The 16,256-nt window shown below is 41.0% G+C and overlaps 1 protein-coding gene across 1 annotated transcript in view; it reads right to left on the bottom strand.

Moving 5' to 3' along the window:
* rau (RA domain-containing protein rau) overlaps nucleotides 1-16,256 on the bottom strand; it is a 111,842-nt gene that overhangs the window by 39,876 nt on the left and 55,710 nt on the right. The window contains exon 2 of the mRNA XM_065224910.1: nucleotides 7,629-7,802. Coding sequence (XP_065080982.1) covers nucleotides 7,629-7,802 — 174 coding nt within the window. The remainder of the gene's footprint in view (nucleotides 1-7,628; nucleotides 7,803-16,256) is intronic.

The raw sequence follows: 16,256 nt of genomic DNA on the forward strand, positions 1-16,256 counted from the left end.
CACCTTAAACACACATCTTGAAGATGCATGAGAATGATTTGGAATTACGATTTTATGAAATTATTTAATGATAATGGGGTGATAACTGTACCACATACTAATCTGACGAATACAGAAAAATAAAATTTGTTGAGTATTGCACCCAAACAGTCGATTGGTCATTCCGCTTGTTGTGTAATATGACGCAGTACGAGGTACACAGAATTTGTGTGTGGTGTTCAATACATCATGAATAACATAGATTGATACATATTGTTTGCTATGTACACATTAAAGTGATGAGCGGTGGTAGAAAGGGCACTCATTGCTGATGCATAACCACGCTTAAAAACTTGTTTCCAGAAAAAAAAATTACGCTAAACAATGTGAATTTCTTCTATGGAACCGTATTTCTGCAGAATTCCATCAATTCTAAAAATCTACGGAAAATTTCGTAGAACCGATATCAAGCCATCTGTTTTTATATTTACACAGAACGAGCAAAAAAGCAACAAGTGAAAAAATTGCATGCTTTGGTTACAAAACAACGCTTGGGAATGGGCATGATAGAGGGTGCTAGTGTACATGCAAAAAACGATTAACGAAATTTTTTGAAGAATTTTCTTTAAAGAGTAATGCTTATTTGTCTGTGGTTAAAATTTGCTTAACATTCAAAGTGTTTTTTATGTTACTTCATACGCGAAGTTAACGATTTTCAGAGTTGATTGGAAATGCTAACATGAAGCTTTAGTGTGATGATTTATTAGCTAGAGAATGATCTTTAGAAGAGTGTAGGTGGATAGTTCCTTAACATTTTTTTACTATTTTAGTTTTTTTTTGGCATTTTGAAAATTTTAAGGTAATTTTGGCCATATGGTGGGACACGAGCTTATGGAATTTCTCGCAATCAACAAAAGTTTGAGATCTTTTGCTCTACAGCCTTAATTTAATAATTAATAGGTAGGTTCAATTATTTTGTTTTAAGATAGCCGAGGCGATTGACGGTCGAAAATACTCGAGGGCGTTATTCCTCGATCTTAAGAAGGCTTTCGATACTATAAGTCATAAGCTGCTTCTACACAAACTCGAGAGCTATGGTATAAAAGGGAATGCATGGGTGCTTCTAAAAAGTTACAGGGCTGGTAGCGATCACTGCTGTCAAAAATAGTGATTTTGGAGACCATGTTCAAGAAATGAGTGACTTATAGTTGTAAAAATAGTGACAAAAAATGACCTTATAGAAAATATATGTTTGATATTTTAGACTCATTCATACTTATTGAATACTCATAAACACTTATGTACGATATGAACCTTTAAAGCAAAAGATTCAATAGAAAGTTTATGACCAAACCCACGGTATTAGTCAGGGTGTCTACTAACTGCAAAAAACCTGGAAAACCGGGACCCCTTAGGAATTTTTATTTTTCCTTAAACTAACTGGAAGACTCAGAGAATTTAATAATTTTCTTACTAATGATATTTAAAAAAAAAGAATGAATTTTAAAATACAAGCATTTAAATTTTCTCGTTTTTTTCATTCACACTTTGAACTTTATAGATCCACAGTGGACTAATCTACCGTCACAAATAAATTTAAAAAACAGAGACTTGAAATGTTTTTTTTTTTTGGAACATGCATATTTCCTAGAAATTTTAAATTTGAACTAGTTCTACACTTAAAAGCTATAAAACTTTAAGAAATTTTCAAGAATCTGGACTCAAAATCCATACACAGTTTTAAAAGCTCGTGGAATTTTAATATAATTTCTAAGGACCTCATTTCAAGGAAGTTCTGGGAATAAAAAAAACTTTCAGAAAAACAACAAATGCATTCTGCTTTTAAGGTAGTTCTGAGAAATTTTAGATTTATTTCAATACCTATTTTTATTTTAATAGCCTGATAGTTTTGAGTCGAATTTCAAGTAACCCGGAATTTAATCAAAAGCAATGCTTAATGAAAACTTTGAAAATTTCTGAGGAGCACAACTCCATCAGAGCAAAATTCCAAGGGCCTTTTGAGGATAATTTTGTGTTTGTGGGAGAAACGATTCTGGAGCATAAGTCCTTGGAATACTTTTGAAAAGGAGTATTACAATTAAATCTGAGAATAACTCCAGAACATCTTCAAAGGAATTTGGAAAATAATTTCAGGAGGGCTCGCCTAACAAATTATGATAAGAAATCTAAGGAATTTGTGAGGAGAAATGCCGATGAATTCTTAGGAGACTTACAATGTGAGTAGAATTCCAAGGGAAGTTTTGAAGTTCTTTTGAAGTTTGAGAAACTAGCCGGATGTTCAACTTCTCATCAAATTCTTAAACTTCTGTGAATTTTCCGAAGTTTTTCTAAATTTCTGGGACTTTTGTGCACCCGCAATGTTCATGGAATTAGAACGAAATAATTAATATAATTCTATAATTTTCACTGAAGTTCTCAAGATATTTTTTGAAGCTCATGAAACTTCCCTTAAATTATCGACACTTATTTAAAACTTCTTCAATAGTCTAGACTTTCTTGCCTAAACTATTATTGAATTTCTTTAAAGTTCTGTTGACTGCCCTGAATTTTCAGTATTTTTTTAAGAATCCGGAACTCTACTGAAATTAAATGATCTGCCTTGAAGTTTCGACAATTTCTCTTAAGTATCCATTATAAAGGCTCACTAATTTTCCCTGAACTTATATATGGTCACCTGAAGTTCTCTAAATTTGATTAATAACTCGGAAAATTCTTGTAAGTCTCTGCTAATTTGCTTAAGTAATAGGATTATTCTGAAGCTATCTGATCGTCCTTGAAGTACTCGGAACTTTGCTGAATATCTTGAAACTATTGAAATTATCTAAATTGATTAGAAGTTCTCTGGAATTTCTTGAAGATATCACTGCTTGCTAAAAGTTCTCGTTTTTTAATTAACTGAAATGTGTTGATTTTCTCTAATCAATTAAGCTAAATTTTTGCGTTTTTTTAAGTTCTTGATTGATTGATTGATTGATCTTAATTAAGGAGGCTTTCAGCCTGAGGCTTTAAGTTCTTGAAATTTCCATGATATAACACGCTTAAAATACTCTCACGTTTTCTGGATGTTCATATAATTTTTATCACGTTCCAGAAATTCTCTCGGTGCTGCTGAAGTTTTCGGAACTTCCCTGAGTTTCTCGCAACTTCTTTAAGGTTCCTTGAAATTATTTGAACTGCCCTTTGATTCTCTAATCTGTCTTGAAGTTCTCGAAGCTTCCCTCAAGCTTTCAATTCTATTGAAGATTTTGGTTCTGCTGCTCGGAAATTAATGGAATTCCCGTAAACACCTTTGAATTTCCTTGAAATTCTCTGGACTTTTGTGAAGTTTCTGAAATTTTTCTGAAGTTTTATAAATTCTCTGAAGGGCTCTGTACTTCCCTGAAGTTCTCGGAACATCTTAAGGGTTCTCGATTTTTTTTCAGCACATCATAGAACTATTCTAAATTTTTCTAAATTTACCGATTATAGATCTTTAAACTGCTCCAAAAAGTCTGGAAACTGCTATTAAGATCTGAAATTCCCCAAAAATCTCTAGATCTAGCTTTTCTGAGGTACTTGGAACTTCTTAAAAATCTGCACAATACCGCTCATGTTTTCTATATTTATCAAGATTGCTTGACACCTGTAAAGTTCTCTGAAATTCTAGGAACTTCATAAAAGTTCCCCAAATTTTCAGATGCTAAAAGAACCGCTTTGAGGTTCTTAAAGCTTTCAGTAAGTTCCTCGTAGTTTAAGCTTGGATTTACTCAAATTAAGTAAGGTTTTAACTTTATTAAGTGAGAAATTAAGTAAGTGTTAAACTTCAACAGTCAATATATTTAATTGTTAAGCTGTTTCTTTTAAACTGATTGCCATGTCTTAAAAACGTTTGGGTAAATTGCTGTTATTTTTGGTCCACAAAAAAAAGCATATTTTTAACACATTTCAAAATAGCTTTTTTATTATAAAACTGGAATTTATCCGTTAAAGTACTGGAAAAACTTGGAAAACTCAGGTAATCAGGGACACCTTGTAGATAGAGAAAGACGATTAAACGGCACAAAGCAACTAATGATCAATCTTGAAATAAATTCACGCTAAAAAAGCTGAAAATAGTGACTGATTACAAGAAAAAGTGACTTTAGTGACGTGGCCTTACAAAAAAGAGACTTTTAAGTGACCGGCTTGAAAAAAGTGACCAAGTCACTAAAAAATGACTCGCTACCAGCCTTGAAGTTGCCTATCTTAACCGGCAGCAATTTGTCTTTGTCAACGATGGGAGAAGTGATCCCAAGAAAATATAATTTGGAGTTCCACAAGACAATAACTTAGGTCCGTTGTTATTTCTGGTGCTCATAAACAATCTATCTCGCTTGAATCTTCATGGGCGAATCCAGCTATTTGCGGACGATACAGTTTGTGGGTACAGATCTTCTGAGGTTAATTTAACAGTACAATACATTCAAACCTTTTATCACTTAACCTGCAAAAAACCACATATATGGTTTTCCACTCTTCAAGACGACCAGTTCCAGAACTTCCGAGCGTACAAGTTGAGGCCATTGAAATTTGTAAAGTGGACCACTTCAAATATCTGGGTCTCATTTTGGACAGTATCCTAAGCTGGAAGCATCACATTGAACAAACAACAACAACAAACTGTCGGTATTGTGTGGAGTGTTTCGAAAAATATCACCATTCGTTCCAACGAACTGTATGATGAACTGTTATTATTCATTGGTTGACTCGTGGCTACAATATTAAGTGGGTTTATGGGGAACCGCATGCATGTCCAGGCTACGAGGACTTCAGGTACTACAAAACCGTAGCTTGAAAGTCATCTTTAAAAAACCGCACCTTTACCCAACGGAACCTGCAGAGCTCGCTTTTACCAATTCGAGGACTTCAAGTGTTCCAGACATTAACACACATGTAACAAATCCAGCCACACATCTCAACACGACAGTCCCAATGAACCTTTCAAAAAGATTTAGTAGATTCAACGGTAGCATTCGATTGGTCCGAACCCATTCAGAACTCGGAAAAAACGGTTTGGTTACCATGGTGGTAAACTGTACAACGAGATCCAAACAGTAATCAAACAACAACAATCCACTGATCTGTTCAAGGCGAACATATAAAGCTTCGTATCTCGCACTATCTACGTTGCCGTAAATCGCCGGCGGCCATATCTTGCCTTCGACCTGCTTGAACACCAGTTCTCTGCCAGGTAACTAAGACTGGTGTGATACTGCGCCCCTAATGGTTTGTCCAACAAATGGTTTCAGATCCACATGGTAGATGGTTTGGCATCCTATGCTTCCGACGATTAGCTGTTCCAACGCTCTCAGCGGTCTGAATGAACACTAGCTCTCTATCAGCATGGCATTCTACGCTTCCGATGTCTATCTGAGTTAACGCTCCCAGCTGCCTTCATCTGTCCTTTGGTCTGGTTCAACACCAGATCTCTGTCAGCTTGGCATCCAAGGCATCCTACGATTTCGACGTCTAGTGGAATCGTTGCTCCAACCGGCCCTCATCTGTCATTCGATCGGTTTGAATATCAACTCTCTGTCAGCAACATTGATAGCATGGCATCCTACGCCCCGACATGTAACTGAGTCGACACTCCAAGCGGCCATCATCTTCGGTCTGGTTGATCATCAGCTCACTAGCTTGGCATCCTTCGTTCCTGACGTTTAGCTGTTCCAACGCTCCCAGCAGTCATCATCTGCCCTTCGGTCTGATTGATCACCAATTCTCTGTCAGCATGGTATACTAAGTTTCCAATGTCTAGCTGAGTCGACGCTCCCACCGACCCTCATCTGCTCTACGGTTTGGTTGAACACGAGCTCTCTGTCAGCTTGCTTTTGCAACAAATGGCTCCAGATCCACAATGTTAGCTTGGCATCCTTCGGTCCTCACGTTTAGCTGTTTGAACATTACCAGCGGTAATCATCTGCCCTTCAGTCTGATTGAACACCAGCTCTCTACCAGAACGACAATATCTGCTTCACTACGACATCTTTAGCTTGGAATCTCTTTAAAAGAGTGCAAACTCACAAGAGATGTCTCTTGTCATGAGGAAATATAATTGAACTTATTTTTGTAATTTAAGAAATGATGAGGAGGTTTTATGTCTGCTAGAAGATGGGCTTCATTGTAATGTTCTACTCCAGTGGGCCTTTCCCTGCTCCATATAAAAATGAAAAAAGGGGTCAGTTCAGTTCCGTAACTAACCGATTCATTCAGAGCTCCTTACTCCAATAAAACTTCATTAAACTACCATCCAAGTTCAAGGTTTACTACTTCAAATCACCTTGATCAGATAGCTGGCTAGCTTCCAATCAAACCAGTTCGTTGACCACCACAAAACTGTCGCAACCACATCGCTACCCAGTTCGCCGAGTACCAGACTAGCACCAGCACCGGAAACAAAACTTTCGATTTTCATTGGCAAAAAAAATGACATCCAACAACCGTCATCCTCTCTTCTATCGTTCCGCGGCATTCACTCTTACTGCGGCTGGGTATTTGGGCCATCATCGCTGTCCCCCGTTGAATTCCTCGGATTCTCAATCACTCATACAGCCTGGGAAATCTCCGTCGCTGGCAGAGTAAACAGGGGCAAACAAAAAAAAAACTATCAGACTCAAGATAAGCCCATCCAACCGAGGAGATGTGGAGCAAAAATTGCAGCCGCAAAAAAAAAACGAAGCCAAGCAAACAGCAGAGTGAGATTTAATTAGTCATATTTCGCAATTATGGTTCATTGGTGGAGCAACCGCGCGGCCGTGCACCGCAGTTGATGGAGTTTTTTTTTGCGAAAACAAAAGACGCATGAACTCTGCTCCCTCCGATGAAATTACGACGACCGCAGCGCCACCCCATATTGGCCCAACAAATTAGACCCATAACTGTGTTACGTTCGCGTGTGGGAGATTGAATACTACTGAGTGTTGTATGTGTGCGAGTTTTTACGCGGATTCTGTATTCAATTTTGTTACAATGCAATGCCACCACCGCAGTTCTAGGGAGGGAAGCTGCATAATTAAATTTTGCCACAGTCAGACCGATGAGCGGCTTTGGTAGCTCGTATACTCGTTGAGCGAAGGGAGATTCTTGATTGCACCAACAATAGATAATAATTATGAACGACGCCGATGAGCTTTTGGCCGGTGGTGTGCAGGTTGCAAAAGTTTCGCCTAAATTGTTCTGCCCTCCGCCTGGCGAGTGACGGAAGGAGGGCGCTAGAAAAGCACTTGGAAGTATTCATCCTCCCCCGGCCATAATGACAATAATTAAGGCCTCATTAAAATCGAGTGCTTGCCGAAAGCATCCTTCAAAATTAAGTACTCTATTGTTGGAGTGGTGGAACCTGATCTATTGACAGGAAAAATTGTGCTGCGGAACAAGGTTTGCCAAGAGGAAATTGTCATTAGGAGAAAAACGGCTGCTGAACGGTGTCTTTATCAGTTTTTGGACGCTTACTGTTAGGATAGGGCTTGACTCTCTCGATGATTTGACACTCAGAAAATAGTTTAAAAACACCGATGGAGTGATGAAGATGCCCTTAACGTACGTTCCATGCCACTTGTCACTTGATTCCTAACCGACTGCAATGATGCACTTCTGCGATTTCAACTCACCTGCGGAATGGTTTCGTTCAGGCTGGAATAGCTGGACGCCCGGGAGTGGCTGCGGAGCTGCTCGTTCGGTGGTTCAGGACTTCCGCACAGAGAAGACGCACAGGAGGTCGACGACCGCATCGAGAGCGAATCGGACCGGCTACGCATTGGCGAAATCTGCACGTGCTTCAGCATCTGAAAAGTGAAGGCAAACAGAAGAATTTCAATGGTTAGTTTCATGTGGGTTTGTGTTTTTTTGAATGTGGTTGCCAAATTCCCGGAGGCATTCGAGCAGCAGTGTGCCGCCACTTGGTGCCCACCGCCGGCGTCCGACAACTCGTTAATGATGGATAATTTATTGCGTGCAGTTTTACCCGCGGGGGTAAACTCCACGGTGATCGAAGTCTTCCACTGACTGGGAGAAAGAGAGAAATGCTTGGTGACGTCTTCGCATACGACACTACCTTGTTGGTGTCGAAGCATTTGAAGGCTAATTGACCAATTACAGTAAAAACCGGATCGTTTTCCGCCGCTCTAACGTTCATTCACCGTGGCCTGATTTTTCACCGCATGCCAGGGGATGCAGCTGAGCTCAACTTTGCGGACCAATATGACGACGACTGCATTCTTCAATCAACTCACACGTTCAGTACTAGCGGCTAGTTCAATTAGCTCACAATGCCATCTCGCTCAGCGAACTCTAAATTGAAATTAAAAATTCCTCCGCTCACAATAGGAAAAGCTTCTGAACTAAGCTGAAGTGGCAAAGTGGTGCTGCGCTACAACTCTTCGAGAACTCTTCAGCGAACGAGTGCTAACAACTTGACCACTCAATCTCAACGGCCATCCATCCGGGGGGGCCGGGCCGAGACTCTCCAGTTGTGGAGTATGGTTAGACAAAAAAAAAATGAAGAACAAACGACGATGAATGAATAATTACGCTTTTTTAAGATCCGCTTGAACTTGGGGAGCCATCAGGGCGAGGAAACAATTCCATTCTATCGGAGGCGAGCGGAGGGCGCGCACTTCCCGGTAGATTAATTAAATTAGGGAAATTCAAGAAAGGGAAACAACAAGTGTTCGCGTTTGTCCCTTTCGAATCGGTGCCAACATTCCCACGGGATGACCGTGATGATGCTTCGTTCGTTTGTTCGTTCGATTAGGGTTTTTTGTTTTGTTTTTCGTCGATAACATTCCTCCCCGAACGCGATTCTTCCGGAATTGATTTGTGTTCGCTGTTGTTATTTTTGTTGTTTTTGTTTTGAGGATGACGGTCTGTGATTTATTCGGTACGAACGGGCCGTAAACAAGTGCTTCCGGCAATGTTTTGGGTGAACGGTCTCAGTCAATTCGGTTCAGGAAGTTGATCTTGTAGCTTGTTACGATCTTTGAGTGAGAGGGGATGGTGCATTTGATTTGTTTGAATTTCAATACAAATAAAAAAAAACAGTAGATAGTAGCTTCAAGATAAACTCAACCAGGAAATGCAAGATTCTTTTGCAGGTATGCATAGGAAACATGGGACATCTATTATAAATCATCGCATACACAGATGCTGTTCTGTGGAAATTGGGAAGCAGTGATGCCAGTTTTGAAGACATGCCTGTAAATGTGCAGACTTTTCATTTTTGACAGTGACATTTACAGATTTTTGCAAATTATAGTCATGCTTTAACTTGTTTTGACGTAGGACTACGTCTGTGATTTCTATATGGGGGTACACTTTATGAAAACCGAAAATGGAACATGTAACAAAATTATGAAAGATTTTGAACGTTAATAACGCAACTGCCCCTGGACCAATTTCAATAATTTTATCACCAATCGATCAGAAATATTCCTACGCATTCTACGCAACACTTTATCATTTTAAAAATGTTACTATTGAAAAATGCATGAATGTGCAACTGTTGATATGATACTTAAAATTATCACCGATTGCCTGCGAAAAGCGATATTCCTAACACAGATGTCAAAGTTGAATTCCATCCGGTCTCACCAAACGGTGTTTATTCAATCCCCGCGTGGTGAGTGGTGGTGTTCTCCAGTACACAACTAAAGGCTCCCCAGAAGCAGCTAGCCATCAAAGCTGCCCTCAACCGCTGATCGGATTCAGTCTAATCACCGTGTGTGGTAATGTCCAGTCGTCGGCATCAGCAGCAGTAGTGCTTTCAGCGTTTGGCGTTGAACATTGTTCTCCAGTACACAACGGAAGGCTGCAGTCAAGATTTATTATATAAGACCACGTAGTCCTTCGTCGCCATTGCGTTCAACCCCATAGGGCTGTCCCTTGTAGTTTTGATTTATTTGATGCATGCCGTGGTTTTATTTTTCGTATTTATTACCTTCACCTGTATTCTTATTTGTATGTATTTTATATAATTTTCGGTGCCTTAATTTCACGTTCTTTATTCAATATACAGTTACACCGAAGCCAACCACCAATACAATCCCAACCATCAACCCTTAGCAACGACAACGAGTTCAACACAGTCAACGAAGCATCGAAGCCGATCACTAATATCACCGCAATCACCGACCCTTAGCAACATCGAGTTCAACATAGCCATTAGAGTGATGCAAAATTTGAAATTTTCGCTCCCCAATACTTAAACGATTCCAAATTGGATCCTGACTAACCTCTCAAATTTTGAACCCATTTGGTGAGAAACTGAGATGGCACAATGGCATTTGAAGTTTGTATGGGAATTACTATGGTAATTCCAAGATTTTTGTTCATGTATATCTAATACTTCACCATATCGGTCTGCCTCAAAAACTTTCATTTGTACTTGTAGGAAATTTTCCCAGTTACAACTTGCTCAAGACCACTTTTTGATTAAATGCAAGGATCGAAAGTTATCAATGGTTCAATGCGCTGATGTCTTATGATCATGCTCAATCAACTGCTCACCAGGCAACATTGGTGTTTCTGGGGCGTTGAATAGGACACAAAAATCATGGCTACTATGGCACACTGCAAAATACAGTGTTGCCTACAGAGCAGCTGCTTGATCATGTCATAAGTTTACCAATCTCTTAAATAATTAATAACATTTTCCTGTCTCGTTTTACATGGAAACAATCTTCAGCAAAGTTGTAGCTGAGAAAATTTTCTATAAGAATGGCCATCGAACTGTTTCGCTGCTCAATATGCAAAAAGACTAAAGGGTGATACGGTCAAAATTTGGTCAATATCAACTTGACGTATTTCTTTCAATTTTGCATTTAAAAAACCTGAACACCCCTCATTTTGAAGGTGTGTGTGTGTAGAATGTTGCTCCTATTTTGATTTTGGAATTCACTCTTCAGTTGTCAAAATGCTGTCCAAGCAAGAAGAGCAGCGTATCAAAATTTTGCTCGCGCATCGCGAAAATCCGAGCTACTCGCACGCAAAGTTGGCAAAATCGCTAAAAGTTGCCAAATCAACCGTTACAAATGTAATTAAAGTGTTTGGGAAACGTTTGTCGACAGCCAGGAAGTCTGGATCGAGGGGAAATCGAAAACCGGAAGCCGCTGAGACGACAAAGAGAGTTGCCGGTAGTTTCAAGCGAAACCCTAACCTCTCTCTCCGAGATGCCGCAAATAAGCTGGTTGTATCGTCTACAACCGTGCATCGAGCCAAAAAACGAGCCGGACTATCGACTTACAAGAAGGTAGTGACTCCAAATCGCGATGATAAACAAAATACGACGGCCAAAGCGCGATCCCGGAGGCTGTACACGACGATGCTGACGAAGTTTGACTGCGTGGTAATGGACGACGAAACCTACGTCAAAGCCGACTACAAGCAGCTTCCGGGACAGGAGTTTTATACGGCAAAAGGAAGGGGAAAGGTAGCAGATGTTTTCAAGCACATGAAACTGTCAAAGTTCGCAAAGAAATATCTGGTTTGGCAAGCCATCTGTACCTGTGGCTTGAAAAGCAGCATTTTCATAGCTTCCGGGACTGTCAACCAAGAAATTTACGTGAAAGAGTGTTTTAATAAACGTCTGCTGCCTTTCCTGAAGAAACACGGTTGTTCCGTACTGTTTTGGCCGGATTTGGCATCTTGCCATTACGGTAAAAAGGCCATGGAGTGGTACGCCGCCAACAACGTGCAGGTGGTTCCCAAGGACAAGAACCCTCCCAACACGCCAGAGCTCCGCCCAATTGAGAAATACTGGGCTATTGTCAAGCGGAACCTAAAGAAGACCAAAAAAACTGCTAAGGGCGAGCAGCAGTTCAAGGCAAACTGGCTTTCTGCGGCGAAGAAGGTGGACAAGGTGGCTGTACAAAATCTGATGGCAGGGGTCAAGCGTAAGGCCCGGCAATTCGGATTTGGAAATGCGGAAGCCTAACTGAATATTTTTCCTGAATTTTATACTAATTGAACTTGAAAAAGAAATTTAATTTGATTTTTTAAATAAACGATTTCACCGATTTACACGCGTTTTCCCTTGACCAAATTTTGACCGCATCACCCTTTAAGTCTTCAACGTGAAAAGGGAGGCATTTTTTGACTTGTATTGTAACATTGGGCGAAGCGAAATTTCTATTGTATATCAATATACCGTACTTAGTTGCATATCTAGTTGACTTAACAAACATCAACCAATTCGGACACACGAAACTAAATCACCTTCTCACTGCCAGTTCCTAAAGACCTAGAGCGACGACATAGCCAGCCTCTCACTATTGGCGCAAACCCTCGTAAAAAGACGGGTGAAAGTAATTAGACTGAATTAATCCGGCAGCAATTTCACTTTCATCGGACCTCTCCACACCAACGGAGAGCAGTCAAAATTTAGAAGCCATTGTTGTTTGCTCCCGAATATCCGAAGTAGTCGAAAGTAGCACCACTCGTGCTCGAAAGGCATTTCAAACTCCAATTCATCATGTTATTTGTTTACACCGCCACCGCACTTGGGGGGAAATTCATAGCTGCCCTTTAGACGTTTGATAGTTTTTTTTGCCCGTGGCGGGGGGTGATTTACCTTTGTGTTTACATCATCACCACCGTCAACAATGAACGAACGGTGGACGGACGGTCGCAGTCGCAAGCAGACAGACCGAGTTTAAGCTTCCGCCATCTTTGTCCGAGTCCATTGGAACCTCACCGAAAAATTAGCCGTCGTTGCTGCTTGTGTTGGGAGGGCGATTTTTCCCACCGCCTCCGCACAGGGAAGGGGCTGTGAACAATGGGCGAATGACCCTGGCGACGTGAGTTGCACTTTTCAGCTGACACTTGTAACATGAACTTAACTGAATTATTAATATCTCCCAACGGCAGGTGCCAAAAGGAGCTGTATGGGAACTTTTCCGCTCGTCTGTTTTGTTGTACGGGACGAGATTTTTTTGCACGTAAATTAGCATCGCAATATTGAAAAAGTTCTCGTTTCATGTTGGAAGCGAACTCACAATTTTGCGCAAACTTTCGGCGATGTCATATTGCGACATGTGTCGGTTAATTTTTCGAGATTGCAAAAAAAAAGAAAGAACGGTTCGGTGTTAGATAATCGCGTGCGCAATCGTTACATACTCACACACACACAAATAGTGAGAGAGAGAGGAAGTCATTTCAGATGACCAAATTCCGGTCCACGAATTTCGAGAGCCACTCGGAAACTGATGCGAAATTGTGTGTCTTTTTTTTTTTGTTTTAATAGATTTGAAACAATGAAAAACGACAACCACTCAAAACTACGGCGCGGGAGCATTACGCGACGTTAAAATTAATTAAAATACTTTGTCATCATGAGATGTCCGGGGTGCAACACTTGCGGATGGAGGGAGCAAGAGCAAGAAATTTCCATTTAATTTCGATGTTTTTCAGCGGTGTGTGAAGGTCTGGTGTGATTTGAATTTAAATTAAGGGGTTGCTACCTAATCCCTTAATTTAAATTCAAATCACATCAAACCTTCACACACCGCTGAAAACCAGCGGAATCAATTGGAAATCATGATGATCCTGCAAGAAATTAAACCACAATTATAAAGTTATTTGATAGCCCAATCCCAAATGACTGCTCACGCCAGTGCATCTCGTCGTTCGTCTTTTTTCTTTTCTTTTCGACTATCATGGTACTATTATGGGTACATTTTCGTTGACAGTCTCATTTGTCGTCTTCGTAATAGTGTGTAAGTCCCCGTAAGCTGCGAGGGAGACCACGTCTTACATCACATTTTTCTTTTACGAGTCAACATTCCAGCGCCCATCGTTAGATCCGTTCTGCCGAAAGAATGAATGAATAAAAATCTACAAAACCCCACGCTCTTCCCAGAACACGCTGTTGCACCCACAGCAGGGTGGGAAATTGACGGCCAGGCCTATCGGTCATCTCCCGGCCCGTTTCCATTCAACCCAGCAGCACGAAATTTCTACTCACGTCAGGAGTGAAATAAAGCCTTCGAAACGACCTTTGAAGGAATTCCAACACCCGAATGCCTAATCTTCTCCATTTCCCGCCCGCCGTCTCTCACACGCCCATGCATAGGACGGACACATGTCCAGCTTCATTAGTCAACCCGACAACATCGAAACAAAAAATAGCCGGGCGTGGTGGCGCAGTGCAGAGCGGGGGAACCGGAGATGGGAAAACAAACGAGAATGGACCCCGGCTGCCGGGGTCGTAAAAAGAAAGAAAGAAAGACCGACCACGAGTCACCCAGCCGTCGTAGATAGACGCATAAAAATCATCGTTACAATTCCAAATAGCTTCCTCTTTCACTCGACACCGTCGCAGTCGTCGTTGTTGCTGGAGTCAGATTGGACCGCATTCTTTCGTCGGCGTTTTTTAGGTTATTTTGATTGCTTCCTCCATTCACAAGTTCCACATTGTCTGAATGGGCAGTTTTGAGCCTACATAGAACGCATCAACGGGCTACAACTAAAGTCAAATTTTTGGAAGGTCTATTTTGGCAGTTAACTCCGCTAGTTCACCAGAGCAAAAGGTCGAAAGAATTTCGCGTAACGGCCGCTTGTGGCCGGGCGGAAATGGCATCCGTTCGTGCGTGGTTTTAGCTTTATGGACTGGACACACCCGGCGCAGTCTTTCTCACCGGTCGGTCGGCGGAAGAGTGAATCTCCCCGGAACGCAACGGTTAGTCGAGGGGCGTTAATTTGCATAGAATTTCGAGCTCCATCACCTTAACGCTGCCAGGTTGACCCAGTTCGAGTTGCGATTCGAACTGATGACGGTGGGAAATTGGTTTTGCCCGCTGTGTGGAATTTGCTTGGAAGGTGAGCTCTCAGGATTCCAGACAAAGGCCTCGCTAATGATAACATATTTGAGCTTTGAAGCGTTACGTAAACTAAAACATTCTGTGTCTGCGGGTCCGGATGATATTCCTGCATCCATCTTGATACTGTTTGAATTTTCAATCGCTCATTGCAAAGGATGACAGTTCCTGCCGGATGGAATACTTCATCCCAGGCCTGTCGTGGTGGTTTCTCTTGACTACTTTCGGAATTCCGATCCACATGCATTTCTCTAATCAAAGTTGAATTGGTGGACGCCCAACTAAAGGCAGACTAAAAGTAAATTGGTACGCCCGTCGCGCGCCGCTAGCACGCCTCTAGTGTTGGGAATCGAAAATCTTTGACAGTGGTTTGTTTACACTTTTACAGAGAGCAACTGGTGCAAGTTTGATCAAAGTAGTCGATCGCGTTCAGAAATAACGTCAAATGGAACTCAAAAGTAGAAAAATATTGTGCACAAACGCCTGGAAAATCCAGAGTGGTCCGGTTCCAAGTGCTGAAGATGCCGAAAACAACAGTTTGTCGAGTGTTCAAAACCTACAAGAAAACCCTGAGTGTGGAAAGGAATCAGCGGACCTACGAAAAAACTTGAACCAGGGTGTTGAGGTACATCCTTGCCAGGGAAGGATACAAGTCGTACAAAGCCAGTAAACATCCGAACCGGCACATGAAGCAGAATTCCGTGGCCAAAAAGCATGCAAGGCTCTTGAACGACCGTGTTTTGACGACAAACAAGGGCTGCACTTTGATCGATGACGAAACATACGTCAAACTCGATTTTAAGCAGCTTCCCGGTCAAATGCATTTTATTTCTGGCCAATGCAACACAAATATCGAGATTACAGCGCTTGCAGAACATAATAATGCGTTTGATTTTGAAATGTAATCGATTTACTTCCTCAACTTTGATGCTAGACGGTTGTCGGTTGTCGGTCAAACAAAGAATTGTATATTTGACTATGGTGTTTATTTTTAAAGTAGTGTGATTGAATTGAAAGAGGAAGTTACTTTCATCGATATAATACTAGAAACGCGGTTGAAACATTTCTTGACATGTGCTTCACAAAATCCATTATATTATAAAGGAATAAATGTTTTCAATTCGATGCCTAGACATATCGAACGTTCAGCAACACTTACAGACCCTGCATTGCACACGTCAAAACTGTCTTTTGAACAGCTATCCAGTGATCCAGTGAGACTAGCCGCTTTTTACCCAAGGAGTAAATAATTATTTTAAAATTGTTTTCTTTTATTTTTTAAATCAATTATTTCAAGTCACCCCTAATGTTGTTTAGCACGTTGAGAGTTTGTCTTTTTAATTTGGCGCTGTCCACTGTGGTACCTTCCAGCCATTTTGTTCGATTAGAATCACGACCGCAACAAATACACGACCGTTCGCTGCATCC

Source organism: Ochlerotatus camptorhynchus, unplaced genomic scaffold (assembly GCF_037179485.1).
Source record: "Ochlerotatus camptorhynchus isolate MF236.1 unplaced genomic scaffold, CSIRO-AGI_Acam_v1.1 ptg000217l, whole genome shotgun sequence".
Classification (NCBI taxonomy): Eukaryota; Metazoa; Arthropoda; class Insecta; order Diptera; family Culicidae; genus Ochlerotatus; species Ochlerotatus camptorhynchus.